The sequence below is a fragment of the Vanellus vanellus genome, assembly GCF_965231255.1.
Source record: "Vanellus vanellus genome assembly, chromosome: 4".
NCBI classification, from domain to species: domain Eukaryota; kingdom Metazoa; phylum Chordata; class Aves; order Charadriiformes; family Charadriidae; genus Vanellus; species Vanellus vanellus.
This window is the reverse complement of record NC_138909.1, coordinates 57225369-57244447: the sequence shown is the minus strand read 5'-3', so window position 1 is coordinate 57244447 and position 19079 is coordinate 57225369. Positions and strand designations below refer to the sequence as shown.

Here is a 19079-nt window from a genome sequence, read left to right as displayed (position 1 = left end):
TTTCTCAGAGCTTTACTCCCCTGTTTATGATGCTTTTGTCACTGATTTTACTGGTTAAATGCAGGAATCGAAGAGCCCAAGTGCTCTTCCAGCTGCTGAGTCTGTGCAGCAGCAGCATCGTTTTCTCCATTCTGTGCTCACCTGTCTCTGAGCAAAGTAAAGCCATTCCCAAGAACAGGAATGTATTGGTATTTGGTCCAAATCTCAATCTTCCTTAGTTATCATCCCATTTTAAATGCTCAGTAATCCCCCTCCTTTCCTCTTTGTTCTCTTACTACTTATATGGCTGAGGTACTTCTACTGTTCAGTTTAATAACTGTGTGCGGGGGGATTTTCTGCTCTGTTTCTGAGCTTTCCATTAGTCTCAGGGGGGTGAAGAGACAAGTTATAAATTTTACATATAGCTTACCTTAAATGCACTCACAATGGAAAAGGTGACTCATTCTTTTCCTTTCAAAGACACTGGGTGTTCACCACTACAGAACTCAGCTATTTCTTCGTAAACAGAAGTAAACAACTACAATTTCTGTTTCGTTATCATTCTGCGTGCCTTTTTGGATAGAATATACCAATAGAGGCAGAGATGCTAAATTTGGGGTTCTTGGCTCCAATATTATATCATTCACCATTCCAGTTGTAATTCAGAAAACGTCTTCTGTATCTTGGTGACCTACGTCAGATTTAATCCACAAGCTGTTTGACAGTAAGTGCGCAGACAGGCCCTTCACGAGCAACTTCTCAGTAAATGACCAGGTCTCCAAAAATGATGGGAAGCCACATCTGAGCCACAGGCAGGCTCTCATTGAAAATGAAAATACTTCTAGAAAGTAAAAGGTCATTTTCAGCCCTTCTTTTAACTGCTGAAAGAGACGTTGAAATACACAGTGTGATGGATCTACTAGGCATATGCAGAGAGGCGTGAAACGCTAGGAAGACATATCCACAGAGCTGCTGAAGGGAAATACTGATACAGTTATCACTTCAAGCAAGTATTTGCCATCTCTCATGGTGATACCTGGAGACCTGATAGACCTTAGTTTGACACTTGCAGCGTGCAATCAGAGAAGGCAGTGTGCTCGGCTGCGCTCTGTGATTTTAAGAATTGCTTAGACTCAAATCAGTTGAGGTCTGGCTGCACAGGTACGTCTTGTGGCTCTTTCTGAGAGCAGCCTGGTGGGCTCCCTGGCGCTGTACAGACTTTTGGGCTGTGCTTCTCAAGCTCAGCTACACTCTTCCTGTCACCTGTTGTTGACTGCCTGCCCATCCTTCCCGGGCATCCTGCTCAGGAGTATGTGTTTTGGTAAGGTTTTCTGCATGGAGAGGGGTCAGTTATATGTGTTGCTGTGTATACTACAGAGAAGGTGCTATCCAAGGAAGAAGTAAATTTCTATTTTAAAGCCAAAGATGATGTGGTTTCTGATGTTCTGCACTTCCCAAAGGAGTTTGTTCTGTGCTCACAGATAAAGCCTCTCTCCTGCACGGATCACTGCTCCCCAAGGGAAAGACTATCAAATCCAGTAGGAAGGCCCAGTACCACTCCTAGTTCCTAACGCTAACAATTGTGCAATTAGGTATCTTACTCTTTGCTGGACATACATACTGATCTAGTGAAACCTTGCTGTCTGCAATAATACAAAATTTAGTCCCCCATGTTCTGAATGAGGCTAGAATGTGAAGTGAAGCTGTCAGAGAGCCTGAGTATTATATTTAATTTAGGGGTCTGCATATATCTGCAGGCAGCTTGCATTCATCCAACTGCCAGTGTAGCCTAAAATATACTCTTCATCTCACAGTAATAGATTTTGGGCCTTACAACCATTTCATCTTACGGCTTATTATTCATTAATTTCTGGCAATACAGTAAACAAAATCTTAAGTCTATATCTCCAAAAGTTTACAGTCTAATGGAAAATCCAGCAAAACATTTAAAGATTAAATTCTTTGATCTAAATGTCACCCTGAAGGAGCTGTAAACTTGCAGTTCATAAACCTAATCACAATCTCCATTTCTAACTGTTAGCACTGTGTACTAGACACAAAAGTGTGATGGAAGATATCTTTATTTTGTTCAGTGAAAATAAAAACCACGTTCTCCACTGCACCTGATGATAAGCATCAATGCAATATTTTGTGCCGTATTGTTCTTTTTTCTTTTGTTCCTCTCTTGCTGAAACTGGAAAATCTGTAGGAGACACAGCTCAGGGCTGATCCAAAACAGTGCAAAGCCTCCCTTTCTTTTCAGTGAGCTTTGATGGTTGAGAAAAAAGTATTCCTAAGTAGAATAATTTTAATTCAGCATGAGCTTGTTTCTTGAAAGAGGGGGATGATTATTTTTTTTTTTAGCAAAATAACATCAAATAAACCCCTGTTTTGTAGTGCGGTGACTAGAATGACTGAAATCAGAGTATCTTATGACTGTAATTTTTTTCCCCTGCTTTTAGCTATGGATAAAGGAATATGCTCTGTCTGCTGTGATGCAAAAGCACCTGTCTGAAAAACAAGAGAAGATAATTCAAGGTGTTGTAAGCAGACTAGGATGCCTCAGTGATGAGTAAGTTTGGTTTTATCAGTAGGCGGTGAGGTACGACTGCACTGCTGCATGCACAGATAAAAACTTGTGTACATTACATTGCGGAAAGCAGTGTTGAGGGGTTATGAGCACCTTCAGACAGAGAGGCAGTTACTCTAGTTTTTTGTCTGAGTATCAAAAACAAATTAAGAAAAAAACAGAGGTACCATGACTCCTGGTAAATAGAAAAAATAGTCTTCTGTGATTTGTCAAGTGGTGTGCTTTCTGTGTATCTACTCCTATGTTTGTGAGTGATTTCTAATCTTGAACCAGCCTCTCTTTGCACTTTTTATGTCACGTTAGAGTTGGATACTGTTAAAGATAAAATGTTCAGTCCAGCACCATTGATCTCTACCTTTGCTTTCTGCTATTAGAATACCACTGACCATTGCTTTGCATGATAATGACTGCTCTCTTGCATTCTCTGTCTGTATTCACCAAGAAAACTTTTAGTTTTATCTCATCTTTGTACAGCTAAACATCCCTTTGATAGAGATATGTCTAAAAAACCACAATTCTGTGTTACCTGCCTTGTTTTGATTAGGATATCAAATTACTTAATTCACTATGGTCTTCACATTACCAAATATCAAAGCATTTGAAGACTCATCTACTTGGAATATTGGTATAATTGCCATTGTACTCCTTTATTTTGGCTCTCCTTTTCAGTTCATCCTTACGTTTTCACATTCTCTGACTTCAATGTTTCCCAGCATTAGGTATCTAGAGAGCTCCTGGTGCCTTACATATACGCACAAGTTAGATACAGGCACAAACAATGTCATCCCAAATGTGCACACAGATTTCACTCACCTGATCCAGGATCGACTTCAAAACTTGCTCTCCTGTTTAAAACTTACCACAAACTTGCTTCAGCCATGTCTACCCTGCCAACTAACACTAGCCTCTTCAATGTCTCTTCAGAGTACACCTCTTTGGTAATCCAAGATATGCTGTCCTGCATTTTCTTGAAATAACTTTCCTGTAGTTCTGATTACATTCTCTTTTCATCTTATTTCAGGTCTCCTATTAAAAAAGTTTTATCATGTAGTTATAGATGATTATTTATCTCTTTTTCTTCCTATTTTTATTTTAACTTCAGTGTGACAGAACTAGAAGTGTACCACAGCAATACCATTCTTTATACCTGAGCAGCTCTCCCAGGCATTCTTTGCAGGAGAAGGCATTGCAGAGTCAATGCAGTTGCTGAACACAGGTGTGCCAAATGAGAAAACAACTTACCTGATTGATTTTTAATGGTCCTTTCTACAGGTCTGTTAAATTTATACTGCAAAAACACCGACTTCTGCTGTGTTCAGTACTCAGAAGGTTAACCCTCCGAAGAGTTGGAATGGCAGCCCTGGCCCGCATGAGAATGTCCAGAAAGAAGAGTTTGCTTCAGGAACTGAGAGTGCAACATACCCTGCAGAAGGGATCCTCCCCCTGCCAAGATGAGGACCAGTGGCAGTTGCAGAAGGCAGTGGTAGGTACAGTGTCTGGGTGGTTTTTCTCCAGAGGTCTCACATGCTATGATGACTGGCATGAGAAGTGGCCATAGAAGATCTCAAAAAATAAAAATGTTCAAGTTCCAAATAGAAAGGTTCTCTGTCAAAAATACACCTAGAGGAGGTCCCTGAGCGTGCCTGTTTTAGTTTGGGCAGCCATTTTAAATTCCTTAATACTTTATCTACAGGGTAGCTATCTGTGATATGTGTTATCACAGTAAGTTTATTTAGCTATTTATTTTATATGAAAATACTATTGAAAGAAGGCATGCCAACATGTATAAAGGACTTCTACACAAGTTACTGCTTCAGGGTAAGATAAGTTCCTACTAATTCTGCTAGGGATCATAATAGGCACTTGAAAAATTCTTACTTGAGCATCAGAGGAAATTCCTCCCTCCACCAGACCAAGTTCTTCCATACTGTCATCATTTTTCATTCTTTTTTCTTTCTCCTCTGTCTCTGAGACGCTCAGCATCCACTCCCCTGGCATCCTTCCAAATAATCTGGCTCCTGTGGGTCAAGGAGGTGGGAGAAAGTTTAAGGGTTTTTTAGACTTGATATTCCCACAGGTTGCTTTCAGATCTGTTTGTGACTGTGTTTTTTAGGGTTAATCTATTAAGTGTTGTTGGTTCTTTACTTATCTGCATTGGGTATTTACCTAGAACAACAGCAAATTTCAGATTTCAACCTCAGAGGACCCTCCTAGCGGCTGTCAGTGATAGCCCCTTCCCAACACACTGCTGCTGCACATATCAGTTGAACCCACCCAACACTTGGTAGCTCTGCTCCATGCTGCTTCTTTGTAATTAGCTGAGAGATCATATTGTGCATCCCTCTAATTCTGATTTGCACAATACAAACCCTAATTCTCCACTTGGAAGAGGAAGAAGGAAATTCTGTCTGCTGCCATTTTCACATTTGATATGTCTATTGAAGTAGTTCCTGTTAAGTGTCAAAATCTCAAAATCTCATTAACCTTCAGAAGAAATAAAATATAAAATACAAATGCATGTGAATCCATTCCTCTTGTTACGTGCTTTCCACTACTCCCTCTTACTTAGCTCCCACAGGGATGTTAATTCATGCAATTACTGTGTTCCCTAACAAAAATGAAATGTCCCCACGTATTACTGTTCCTTTGCCCTCTCTCCGGTAAAGCCTCTTTCCAAGGCCAGCTAAAACCTGTCTCACAAGAAAGTGCCTAAAACTACACATATAAGATTCTTGCTGCCAAACAAGTAGGGGCTAGGTGTGGAATTCTGAAAAGTCAGAGAGGCAAAAACATTATGAACAACCTCCAAAACTAGAACCAATGTAGAAGGAGTTAAGGAAAAGGTTAATTTACAGACACTCAACCATATTTGTAGACATACCGTGTTGTTTGAACTAAATTTAATTTGAGCTTGTGCCAATTTTAAGCTGGTGTACAGTGTCGTGTCTACCTGTTGCTTTCATATAAAATGTAAAACAACACTAAAGTATTCTAGCTTTTCGGTACTAGACATTGGGTCTCAAAAAAAAAGAAAAATGATTTAATGACATTCCAACTGTCTAAAAAAACCATCAAAAACATACGTCTGAGCTATAAATAAAGACATGTCAGAACAACCCAGCATTAACAGGGACATCATTATTTTCCACAGATGAATGGGGGCAGAGCAGGTTCTTTTTCTGCTTGCATTTCTTATTTCCAAGACAGAATCAAATGCATACTGTCGAACCCCTCGGAATAATTTAATGTTATTTAGCCTTAAGTAAGAATATTAATATAAGAGGGACATCAGCAACTCAATAGAAGGCAATCTGTGGAAGACTAATACATGTAAGGAAGACAGAACAGGTCTGCCTGGTGAATGTATGCTATTGAGTGCTAAAGAGAGTTTGGAGGGCAAGTGAATTTAAAAAGAAGCATAGAAAATGGTGGTCAGTATAGTCCAAAGACCTCAAGAGACTAGAACTCTTCAGCCTAAAAAAGAGAGGTCTTCTGGAATATCATAGGTTTTAAAACTGGCATAAAAGATGTGAAAATGGAAAAATTTTTCATTTGATTCTAATTTCTTGTTTCTTATAAAAGAAGAAGAGAGCACTGAGCAAAGCTCTCTGTTCAGCCAGGCCGAACTTCTTCCCCACCAGCTCATCTGTTGGCACATAGGGACAGCCTGCTCCTGCACCTTTAGTGTTTCCTTCTTGTAGTATGTCCAGCTTTCATGGACCCTTTTGCCCTTCAGGACTGCCTCCCAAGGGACTCTGTCAACTAGAATTTTTGTACGTATTATGCTGGAAGCAATGGTTTTGTTGCAAAGACAAATATGTTAAATAACACTTTCAAAGTGAAGCTGACTAAGTTTGTCAATGTATTTAAAGTGCTATCTTTTTGTCTGATTACCAGGAGTCCCACATTCTGGAAGAGGAGGAGAAGCTCGAGGAAGAAACACAGCAAACCCATTTAGAATTTCACCAACAGCTAGTCACAGAAATCCAAGAAACTCTTCAGTTTCTTCAGCAGCACATGGAGCAAGTGATTGGGAGGACACTGGTGCAGCATGCCCGACGGGAAGCTGGAAAAAAGAGTTCAGATGATGGAGAGGACTTCAAGGTATGGAAATGTTCAAATGTCCAAATAGAATGAGTGCTACTTCGCTAAAATGGAAGGCAGTTTCCTTTATGCATTACCCTATGCCTACAAGTATCAGCAGGAGACCATTACAACCTGTGTTAAAGCTGAAAATACCTTGCAAAGTATTTACAAGTTAACACTTATGTAGAAGTATAGTATTTTCTAGTGATTTGCTACAGCAGCCAAGACAGGTTTTATTAAGCCAAACCCTGGAACAAACAAAAAAGCTGACAGTTCTTGATGACAGAGAATAATAAAAATGAGGAAGAAATGGAGATGGTTATCTTCTGATGAAGGTTTTATGGTTAATTAATAGTATTTGTATATTAACAGCTTAATATTAATTCATAGATAAATAAATAGAGATAAAACCTGTTTCATAGGCTAATAAAATTGTTCCAAAGTAAATATTTGGATTTTCTGTATAATGGAAAGTTGTAGTAGAGCTACACACATATTGATTTACTTTGCTGGCAGTCCGTTTGACAGGTAAAATGGGCTATAGAGATTGAATACATAGAGGAATGGCCCCTTCTTAGATGGAGGTGAGGCACATTAGAAAGATTTTACTGTAATTTTTCATGTTGAAATCTTCCACAGATGAATAGAATGAATAGATGAATAGAAAGACCTGTTTTCCAGCGTCTCAGCCTGCCACATGTTTAAAGCACAGAATTCACAATTTTGCGTGCACATACAAAATTAGATTGGGTCTTCAGTTTTTGACAGATCAAAATACTTCAATTTTTGACTTAGAAAATTAATTATGACTTGTACTGTGTAATACAGGAGAGACTGGTGGAAGCTGCTGTAGAAAGTGTGTATGGGACCAGCAATAATATCAATAGACTGGTGCAAAACTACTATCAGCAATTAGGAAAAATCACAGGAGGTTATGAAGAGAAAAAGCTTCAACAACTTAAATCCTTACAAGGTATGTATCATATTTATAACTATAAAATAATTCTGGGTTTTTTTTAACAGATAAATTAATTTTATTATCACTGTAAATACTGCTTTTAAAGATAACACAAATCTGTTATTTAAAGTAAGCAACAAAGCAAAATGAATGTGTAAGTCCATTTCCATCTTTGAAGGAGAAGTGGTAGAACTGTTATTATTAAATAATTACTTGAATTACAGTTGTAGATGCAGTATCCTGTTACTCAAAGTTTGGTACAGACACACACAGAACAGTGACCCAGTGTTGGAGATTATAGTTTAACCATAAACTGTGGTTCACCAAGCCAAGATCAGATATACCACCATAATCACAACCACCAGCAGATGATTTTCTGATGCTCTAAACCTCAACACAAGGCAGAAGAATTTAGAAAGCAGAGTTGTACAAGTTATGAGGTTGTACAGCCAACATCTACTATAAACACTGTTCAATTTTGCATGTTAATATATGCAAAAAAAAAGACTCGATGAATCAAATATTCATAGGGAGAGAGAGAAGGTATGTGACAGGTGCTTACAAGCCAAATCTTTTTCCTAGATGGGAGGAGATCCGGGTTTGCAATCCCTGCTCCCATGTCAGAGAACATAAACATCATTGACAGACAGTCTGCTTTCTCTGAGGTCACTCCCCTCAGCTTTGAGGGGTAGATTCTTATATCCTTTCTTTTTTTGTTGGCTCAGTGAAATGTTGTTGTCTCTGAAGTTGAGGAAATGGATTAGAGGAGACACCAAAAAGCCAAGTATGCCCATCCTGGAACACTGTGTGAGCTACCACATTGTTTCTTAGCTGTCAGCCATGACCCTCTTACAGGTTGTGAAACTGCTGAAGAGTTTTGTGAACTGCTGGATCTCGCATAAATACAGGCAGTTTCTCCTGGAATTATTTTTAGTTGCTCAGTTCCTTCAGGACAGGAGAACAAAAGCAAACCATGATTACTGATTTCTTTTCTAAACATTCTCCCCTCCCCTGGGTGAAGGCTGTTGGCATTAAATTAAGTTAGCAAGTTAGCAAAAAGGCAGTGTCATCATAGGGTAAGTATTTGAGACACATGGAATGGATTTTTTTTCTAAAAATAGAGTTAGCAATTTTAAATAGAAATGATTCTTTAACCACAGACGAGAGTTTTTGAAGAGGAACAGGCGTATCCACTCAAAGCTGAGATCCAGAGATGAGTTGATAGGAGGGACTTGTGAGCCCCAGTGGGAGCTAGATATGCTCATTGATTATAAGACAGAATCAGTCTGTTCTGCGTTGCTCTGTTGTGAACCTGGAAGACTTTACTATTGGAAGCTGAAGCGCTGAAGTGGTTAGGCAAAGTCTGTGCAGGAGTTTTTGACAATCTGTATTTTAAACATTGGCAGCTAGACAATTTGGTTACTTAAGTTCTCACGAAGTCCCTCTAGGGACTTCGTTGGCCCTAATTCAGCCAACTACAGAATCTAAAATCCCTTTGATTTGAGTTCTTTTAAGCAGGAATTAAAACTGTATCCTGTTCCAGAATGCTCCTCTGATCTGAGCTGAGATGGATGTCATTACACACTTGAATGTTCTGCTTCATCAGTGTTTTGATATTGGTCTCAACTGGTCTTCCAGCTGGGTTGTGAGACCTAGAGTACCAGTCACTAGAACCACAGTCAGCCTTCTGGTAATTTCTCATTTACATTATTTTTTGTGCTAGAATTTGTGTGGCTATATTAGTGTTTCAGTGTATGGGTTTTCCATGAACTACAAGGAGGAAAATTACATGTGTAAGTGAAGCACATTTTCTTTTCAGCTGAAGGAAAAGAAAATCCTTCTGCTGTCTACAGGTATGAGGGAGACTATTTATGTTGGTAATAAAAGCAGGAGTGTTTTAGATTTGGGTGGCCGGAGAGAAACCCAGCTGAAATTCACAGATCAAACAAACTGCTACAGTGAAAAAATATTGCAAACCTACATGTGAATGCTGAAGACCAGCTGAGATTTTCGGTATCGGCAGATAACTCCTTCAGCTTTGTTGATGCTTTTTACATCAGGAGTGAGCACAACTGTCTCATAAGGGACTTTGATGCTTTAGCACACCTAAGTCCTTCTTTAACCTAAGTCTAAGTTTGTGATGCAGAACCCCAATCCTTTCTTATTTCAGCTGCTGTATTGGCCCCAAAAGCACTTAAGTTTCTCTCTGTGATTCTTAGCAGCTTGGAGCTCTGCTGTGGGGCACTGCCAGGACACCCTAAGCCCTGCCAGCCAGCCAACTACTTTCCATCCAAGCTCAGCCAGGAGGCAGAACATACGTGTTTGTTCCTTTTCAGGAGGGGCTGATCTGTTAGGTGATCTCCAAGCATGATTACCACACTGAGACTGTGATCCTCCTCACCAAGTAGTTTCATAACTTCTCTCTCTAAAACACAAGGTGGAAAAACCAGTGTTGGCAATAGGGCCACCTACTCTGTGATAGCCCTGGGTTTAGAATGATCACGTAGGAAATTTCTTAAGTACTTCATTCAGTGATAGCTAAATGGGAGTAAGGACCATAATGCTGGGCTTCTCTCCCAGTGACTGTGCTTAATGTCAGGCTAGAGGATTTTGCTTCTTTGGGCATCCCTTGGCCTAGTAAATCTGAATTCATGGTCTTGTGTGGCACAGCCACAGGAAAAAAAGCTGGAGAGTACCCCCCCTGCCCAGCCAGCCCAGCCCAGCCTAGAGTACATTCAGTAACTGCTCCCTGGTGATGCTGTTGGTAGAAGTGCCTGTCAGCCTCTTGGAGTGTTTGGAAAAGGTTGGGTGCTCCCCAGATGAATGTTATGTACACTAATCTGTTGTGTACCCATTCGTCGTCCTCCTTCTGTGTTTTATTTAAAAGCAGTGGTGCAAGGAAACCTATCATCTGTCAGACATGCCCCGAGCCTTGCTGCCAAGCAGGACTTAAGGGGGAAGAGTCAGGAGCCTGGTTAGCAGATAAACACCAAGTTACTCGCAGAGTGTAAGCATACACAAAAATACCCAGGATGCTTCGCCATCAAATGAGAGGACATCTAGTGAAGTTAGGCATTCCCAGGACTAAGTGGCCTCCTAGTGGAGGTTTTCTTTATATTGCATTTTTCGATCAGGTATTATAGTTCTTGCTTAGGGCATCAAGGTCTTTTCATAAAATTTCTGCTTTGAATTCCATGTTAATCAGTTAGCCTAGTGGGAGAAGTAGGTAAGAATAGGAATTCAGTGACATTACCATCTCAGCTAAACGATGCACAAATGTCTATGCCACAGATCACAGTGGCAGAGCAAGAGTGTGTAAGAAGTACCTGATATCCCTAAGGAGCAGTAACTTTGGAAAGACTACCTAGAACAGGGATTAATTTGTAATGTTGAAAAACATAAATTGTAAAGTTGCCGCAACTCGGAGTTTGTAATTTTGAGTAGAAGATTTTACAAAAACATTATTTCAGCAGAAAGAGGTGAAAGGAACAGACTTAAGAAGAAACAAGAGAATGAATCAGCATTGAAAGAAAAACAGACCAAAAGCCTCCTGAACGTATCATCCACAGTCCATCAGAGGTAAAAACAGGCAGCAGTGCTGCTGATTCTATTGAAATGTTGTGAGTGTTTACAGATCTGCCTAAATGTCTAGCTGAGTAAACTTCTTGGGTTTGCGTTTTATATTTGTCTTTGACGGAAAATAAATATCTGTTGCCAAATTATGTCTTGTCTTTGATCTCAGAGAATTACTTTCTTACTAAATAAACTTTTTGATGCTTATTAATTACAGATGGAACAACTATACTTCGACAATTTGAAAAGAAAATGAAAAACAATGCCAAAGCATATGCCAAATCTTAAAAGAAATTTAACATAAATGTAGGATGGGAACCAATGCTGTCTAATTCATTACATTCCGTCTTTTCTGCTTTGAACATCAAAAGTGTTTGTTAGTTTGCTGTTGAGTAAACATATACCATAATGAGGAGAAAATGTTTGAAGCATAAATAATACTCAAAATGGCAAAAAGATTTCAGTGAATGCCTTGGACAATCAAGGTTACTTGCACTAAATTTAGAGTGTAATCCCTCAAACGTTAATTAAATAAAAAATATATATTTAACTCATTACTGACTTTATGAAATGTAGAGTCTAGAAAAAGGCATTGCAGTTCTCAAGGAATAAGTTGCCATAAAAAGCTCTATGACTTTGCACACACGATACATTTTTGTAATAATTTTAATTCTTTGCTCTTGGTTTGTTATCCAGAACAACACAGCATCTGCAATTTCGACATTGTAAAGAGGTTAATTCTTTTTTTAGACATTCTGTTACTTCTAAATTGAAAGAAATCATTGCCCACTTTCTGTCTTTTATCCTTCTTTGAATTAGTATAGAAATGGATCCATGTAATAAAGGGCTTCATAAAAGATCTGTTAATTGTTCATTGTCAGGTTTATCATTTATTCTGACATATAAATTCACTTCTAGCTGTTGTCTCAGTTTTTTCTCCCATAATGTATTCTACTGTCTTAAAACAAAATACAATCAAATTGGCCTTCATGCAAGCAGAAATATGGTATTGAAGAATTTAACTATTCAATATCTAAGCTGGTCTCGTAACCATTAGTAATGAAACCCATTTTCTTATTGTTGTTATGATTTCTTTTATGGTCAAATCCCAGTCCTGTATAAGCTAATGACAAAATTTCCATTAATTTGCCTAACTCCTATTAAACTCAACATTGATTTCCTTTTGCCTGTTGTGCAAGGTTCTAAGTGTGAGTTCAAAAAGCAAATTTTGAAAGCTAACCTTCTGTAAGCGTTGACCATTACAATAGCAACTTCATTTTGTGCAGTTGTCAGAAACAATTTATGTTGTCTCCTTCCCTGAGGAATGTGATGGGTGATTGACAGCATTGCTTCAAGGTAGATCAAGCAAGAGAATGGAAGAAATACAGATTCAGCAAAGTTGCAGCCATTCATGTTCTACTATATTTATATTAATATTAATCTTTAACGAGCAAAATAAAACAAGTGAAGAATATTGTTGTCAGTGCTCCCAATTGCCGAGTTTTGAATTACTATGTTTCTGGCTCAATCTCAATCTGGGGCTGAAGAGCCCTGGATGAAATGCCTAATTCTTAATCCCTTATCCTCACACCTGATCTTCTAACAGCTTGTCTCTTTGGCAAGCAGACAGTAAAGCTGACTTTAGAAACATACAATGGTTTTGAAAGCAGACTTCAACATTAGAGCTGAACTCCAGCTCCCAAAGTCCAGGCATGGCAGACAACCCAAACTCCTGCTGCAATTCCTACCTCCAAGAGGCGCTTGTATCCCATGGGGAGCCAAGGCAGGTTATTAAAATGAGTAAATTCGTCTAAAAATCTACTGCAAAATTTTTTGTCCCAGCAGAAGCTGGATGAGCTGATATTGTTAATAAGCCTTTCTCTCTACAAAATCTTCTAAATATCCTTTGCCAGGATTGTATTTCTCCCTTGAACTGAACAACATTGTACTTTTAAATTTCTCTTGACCAGGATGGTGCTGCAGCAAAAGAAGGTTTTGGCTCAGTTTGAACTGCAGGAGCAAATTCGTCTGGAGTCGCTGAAACAGAAGCTTCTGGGATTGCGTCACCTAGAAACTGACTTGGAGAATCAGCTACGGGTAAATCAGGGTTAAATGACTCATGGATCTGACGCAGTCCATGGCAAAACATCAGACAGGTTGTAAGGGTCTCTGCTGTCCTAGTTGAAATCAGTGCTAAGATTCACCACTGTCTTGTAGGAAACACTTCCCTGATGCTAGCTATATTGTTTCCTGTGTTTCTGCAATGTCATATGCCTTTTCTGTCATGCCACATGTGGAATAACATAACCCAGAATCAAGCTGTGTTGTGTTAACTGACTTCAGGTTTATCCTTGTGTGCAGGAAGCAGAGCAGGACTTTGTGAAGGAGTTGGCTGTGCTGGCCCGAGTTCCAGTGGCTGTGAAGAAGAAACCTTCCAAAAGGAGCAAGCCAGCAGGTTTGTACAATCCTGAATTGTTTAAGAAAACCCACATCATTCCACATATCAGTGCAAATTTTGCAATATAACATAATGGAGTTTCAGGCGAGATTTTTCATTCATGTTAATTTCCCTAGTAGGGATGTAGAAAAGTAAGGCAACCTTCCAAGGTCACCCAGTAGCACAGCCACAAATAAGTGTCAGCATTCCTCACTCCAGAGCAGTCCTTTAGCCAATAGATCACGTTGTGTCCACTGAGGTGAGGCTTTGCTTGCTCAAACCAAAATTACTTTTCATGTCTTTATTGTGTTCTTTAAGAGTGACTCAGTTCACCTCATTCACTAAGTTTTTGGGAGGACAGCAGAGCTGAATCACCGAGCTTTCATTCTCCTGGTGGAATGGAAGAATCCCTTTCCCCCACACATGGTCAAAAGTAAAATCTTACTGAATCAGGAAACTTGAAATACTTACATGAATTTACTGTAGTTTTAACAAATTAGACTAGTTCATTATTCAAGAGATACTTAGGGACAAATTGTCAGAATAGCAGTTGTGTCTTCTGATCCACATTTGGGGTCAGGATTGGATCATGCAAATTCTCATCCTTTGAGCCACACAACCGTTCTGTCATTATCAGAATGAAACATTTGACGTTACATTTGAAAGATGTTAAAGGGGGAGATGGGTGCCCGAAAGGGAAAAGCAGCTTGCTCACCTGGACAATTTTGAAGTCTCTCTCCCCAGTTGGTTATTTCTCAAGCTTGCAGAGCTATTTGCCCTGCCGGGTACCATGACCCCAGGGACATGTGTGGAGGCTTAGCTCAGGGCCCTAACACCAGTGACTTTTTAACATCAAATTGTTCCGATCCAAATCACACAAAATTATGAATTGGCTTTTCTTGTTTGCTGGTAGTAAAAAGCCATTTTCAGTTAATTGCTAAGAAAATATATGATAGGGCTTTCAACTATTTGCACCCCATGGAAACTTACTTCAGTGTTCAGCAAGTGTAAAAGTTTAAGGTCTGCTCTGTGAGAAGTAACCAATGGTAAAAAAACAATATGCGAGACTAACATAAAGTGGAATGATTTCCTTGGAATAATAACATGTATGTATGAAGTGTTAGAGTGTATTTTTTTGGTTTAAGTTAATCAAAACCAAACAAGCTCTACTTCATATGATTCTTTTTTTTTTTTTTTTTTTTTAATCCATGTGCATTTGGCAATTCAGGGGGAAAAACAAACGCAAAAAGAAAGACCTTTCAGTCATCAGAATCAGCAGACAAAGACTATTCTCATGAAAATACTCAAGAGCCCCCTGGACTGACTTCTGGCTTATGCAGGTACAGTAGAGGCTAAAAAAATGGTATGTCAAAAACTATTTATAAAAAGCAGTACAAAATGCACTTCATAAGCGGGTATGTCAATCAAACTCAAAATATAATGCCTACACTAGCTGAGCTTCTTCCTTAATAGTTACTTCTCACATGTACTTGACCTTTTTTTTTTCCCCATAGTCTTTTTTAAATTCAGGGAAAATCATCTGAATTTGCTTGTATGTGCTGCTATGTATTTTATAAATAACTTTGATTTTAGGTAGAGAAATGAGAAATACTGTTTCCAAATTTCCTTTAATTAGTTTTTTTTAAAACCTGAGTCACAGACAGCATAAATCAGCAGAGACAACTGAATCCAATGAAACTTGGCTGACATGTAGCAACCAAAATATGGTCTGTGGTATTTAGGCTTTCAACTTCCACCTTTATTTCAGTAACAAAGGCAAGCGCCAGTCTTTGGCTGATGAGGGTAGCAGCTCTAACAATGATTTTCTTGATAGATGTTTCAGTTGGCTTATGCTGGGGTGCTAACTAGAGGAGAAGAAATGACTACAAACCTGAAAGATGCCAGCTGATTACTACGGGCAGATCAAACCAGCCAGCTGGTCGCTGGGGCTTGATATATTGAGCAGAGAAAATCCTGTTGACAGGCAAAGCAAACAGTTGGTTCTCAGGAGCCACAGGCCTATGGGGAAAAGTATTTATCCCCTGAGTGACCTCAGCCTGGGACTGACTTCAGGAGATGGCTCCTTTCCCTGATGGCATCAACCCTTTTCACACACTCCTTTCCCACAGCCAACAAGGGATACATGTGTAGGGAACAGGGACTCAACAAAGGAACATTTATCTTTATGCCACTTTGTTTTGGCAGCATCAACAGAGGCAGCTGAAACGAGCGAGAGGAGAAGTTGTAATTATATAGCAAGCACCTTTCTTCTTTTATCAAAATTAATTTAGTTTAAGACAGAAACTTGTAGCATTTGAAAAACTCGGTCTACAATTTTGTTCTATTTTTCTTGTTTATTTCTTTGAGACAGGTCACAGAGTCCACATGAAGGGGAGACTGAACCAAGGAAAAACTCAAAGATGCTAAAAAAAAGAGGCAACAGGTAGTAAAAGCATTTATACGAGCTGTCGGAACACAGAGTACCAAAGCATTCTTGTGGGGAATCTCAGCAGCTATAAATACTTACTGAGCTGCTTTACTGAGGAACAACGAAGAATATCAATAATAACCGAGAAATCTGCTTTAGCTACAGACCAAGAATCAATGCTGACTTCCTTTAGCTGTTAATAAAACATTCCCACTGGGTTTTGGTAAGGGGGAACAAAGAAGTGTTTAATATAAACTCTTCCAGATTGCCTGGGGAATGTGGAAGGGAGATCGTTGTAGATTAGGAATATACCTGAGGAAATGGCGCTTGTAGGAGAACAGATCCACACTAGGCTGGTTGCCCAGGTCGGTGTATCTCAGTAAGATTTTGTTACAGTAGTGATGTACTATTTGGTTTTGAGCCCTAAATGTATTATATCAAGCCTTAATATTTAATGATTGCTGCTTTGGAGCAACAAAAATAGATAGAAATGTAAAGAATACTTAAGCAAACTTTAGATGGTATTGGTACGTCAAAAGGTTACATTTGGTCTCTTTTGTTATATTTTAGTGCTTCCAAGTCTATGTATGCTTTTTTAAATTTGTACAAAGATTTTTGTAAATGTATTTCTCTGCGTTTGTCTCAGATTTCAAATTATTACTTTTAGGAAGAATAAGACAAAAACAGTGTACTGTTTCATTTTTTATACTTCAGTTTCTAGTCTTCTTCCTTAAGTGCACTCTTTTGTTTCCAACATACTTGGTTATGCTCATTATGTTTCTTATGGGAATTCTTCTTGTTATGCAAAGCAGCTAGTTCTTACTGGCTGTACAGAGCACCTGTATTGTGTAATAAATTTCCCCACTAAGCAATCTTACAGTCTTCATGAAATGAAAATTTTCCGTCTTTTTAAAACGAACATACGTTTTGGTAACTAAACGGCTGTCCTTCAGTGCATGATTGAAATATTGCATTAGTTATGCAGTTTACCTCAGATAAAAGTGACTTTGCCAGGCATATTACACACAGTTGTTAAAGAGCCAATTTTCATCTCAGTCATTGTAAAAATACTGTTTTTTCTAAACTGTAGCACTTCAAGCATTTGATTCTGGTATTTCAGCAATTGGTCTCTATGGTCTCTGTACCTTCCTGATCTAGAGATTTTAGTTGCTGCTTGTTGGGCTTCGTTTTTTAAACAGATGCAGTCTATTTACCTCTGAACATCTTAATTCTGCAGTGCACTCTATACAAATAGGAAGAAGGAAGCTTTTACTATTAGAGTTGGTGATGTTTTAAACCGTGCGGCGCAGCAGCAGCAGCTCCCATCACAGGGTGCAAGGTAACCGCCAGAGCAGGGTCTCTAATTACCCAAGCGGGGTCTCTAATTACCTGAGCCGAGTAATTATCACCTGAGTAGGCTCTCCCCGGATGGACTGTGACTCCTTTGGCTGGGCAGGTCTGAAATGGTTTTTCCTCTCCCTTAGAAACTGTGCAAAGGTTCAGATTATCCCAAAAGCAGGGCAGCAGTGCCCTCTCCCGGGCAGCTAGCAGGGTTTTCATCCTCTTGCTGGTGGAGGCGACAGGCAGGGAGCACCGTGAAGGAGCCAGGGAGGGTGCTGCCTCTCGGTGGGACCCCCATGAGTCCCCACAGCCCCTGGCCGTGAGTGCGGCACCTCCCTGCTCCATTTGCCCGACATCCCTGCGCTGGAATTTCTACAAACAGGCGTTTCTTCTCTTCTCCTGCAAAGTCACGTTAGCTTCCTGGAAAACCATCCACTACTCTCGCCCCTGTTACCAACTTCTCAGTCCCCTTGAGTTATTCCATGGATTTGGTGTCTATTGGAAGTCGTGCAGATTTCATGCATGTCATGGGACTTACTTAACAGCGCTCCCTGTCAGTGATGCAGATATTGAAGAAGAAAGGGTTTTATTAGACCAAGAAACAAGTGTAGCAAAGGCCAACCTAAGCTCACAACAGTTGCTCTTCGTTTAAGCGCTGTTCAAATTTTATGTTGTGTTGTTTTAACCATAGTAAAAGTCAGTACCTGCATCCTGATGCTGAAGATCTCCCTCCCATCTCCTGTCATAGTCATCACAGAGTGATTTTTTTCCTACCTCTGGCCCCACTCAGTTCACTCAAATCCATGTGACTGTTATTTCAAAGCTAACACAGAACAGTACTGAGAGCGAGATTTTTTTGTGATGCTGTGAAATACTTTATCTCCAGCCAAGTGGACACAACTCATTGCAACAGTCACAAGTTTCAGCACAGAAGGTCCAATTACTCATTAGGAAGAAAAGATTTTCTCTCTGAAATGGGTGGTAGGAGGTAGTTCAGAGAGGATGCAGAATATCCATCCTTGGAGAGTTTCAACACTCAGCTGGACAATGTCCTGATCAGCCTAACTTTGAAGTCAGCCCTGCTTTGAGCAGGAGGCTGGACTCCAGGTGATACTTCTTCCAACCTAAATCTGTCCATGATTCTAATATTCCTTCCTGCTGATCCGTTACTGAAATGTTTGGGGGGTGTGTGTCATCTCCCCCACCTCCACCGCCCTTGTACCTTCCCTGCATCTTATTTAAGGGATGGTAGAAATTGCTTGCGAGACAGAGATTGTGCCTAGAGAGTCCTTGGGACGTAAACTGCTAAGCAGTTTTGCCAGCTGAGAGCAGTCCCCAGCATAGTGGATGTCACGGACTCACGGAATTTTCAGAGTTGGAAGGGACCTCTAGAGATCATCTAGTCCAACTCCCCTGCTAAAGCAGGATTGCCTAGAGCACATTACTCAGGACTGCATCCAGGTGGGTCTTGAAAATCGCCAGAGAAGGGCACTCCACAACCTCCCTGGGCAGCCTGTGCCAGTGCTCTGTCAGATGGGGGAAAATGGAAATACCTAGGTGCCAATCACAGCTCAAAACACTTCCTTTTTAATGTAAATCTATAAAGCACTCTCTCTTTAGTTTAGTCAGGAGAGGCTCACAAGGAGCTCTGATCATGCTTTGTAGGTACACCTCAAAAACACTTGCT

The 19079-nt window shown here is 39.8% G+C and overlaps 1 protein-coding gene across 1 annotated transcript in view; it reads left to right on the top strand.

Moving 5' to 3' along the window:
* Positions 1–16910, top strand: part of EVC (EvC ciliary complex subunit 1) — a gene marked incomplete at its 5' end in the record, with an annotated part of 57716 nt that extends 40806 nt beyond the window's left edge. Inside the window, 9 exons of the mRNA XM_082482210.1 lie at positions 2442–2551; positions 3842–4052; positions 6467–6673; positions 7484–7628; positions 11084–11192; positions 13157–13283; positions 13548–13641; positions 14852–14963; positions 15995–16910. Coding sequence (XP_082338336.1) covers positions 2442–2551; positions 3842–4052; positions 6467–6673; positions 7484–7628; positions 11084–11192; positions 13157–13283; positions 13548–13641; positions 14852–14963; positions 15995–16070 — 1191 coding nt within the window. The 3' untranslated portion in view covers positions 16071–16910. The remainder of the gene's footprint in view (positions 1–2441; positions 2552–3841; positions 4053–6466; positions 6674–7483; positions 7629–11083; positions 11193–13156; positions 13284–13547; positions 13642–14851; positions 14964–15994) is intronic.
* Between the last annotated feature and the right edge of the window lie 2169 nt (positions 16911–19079).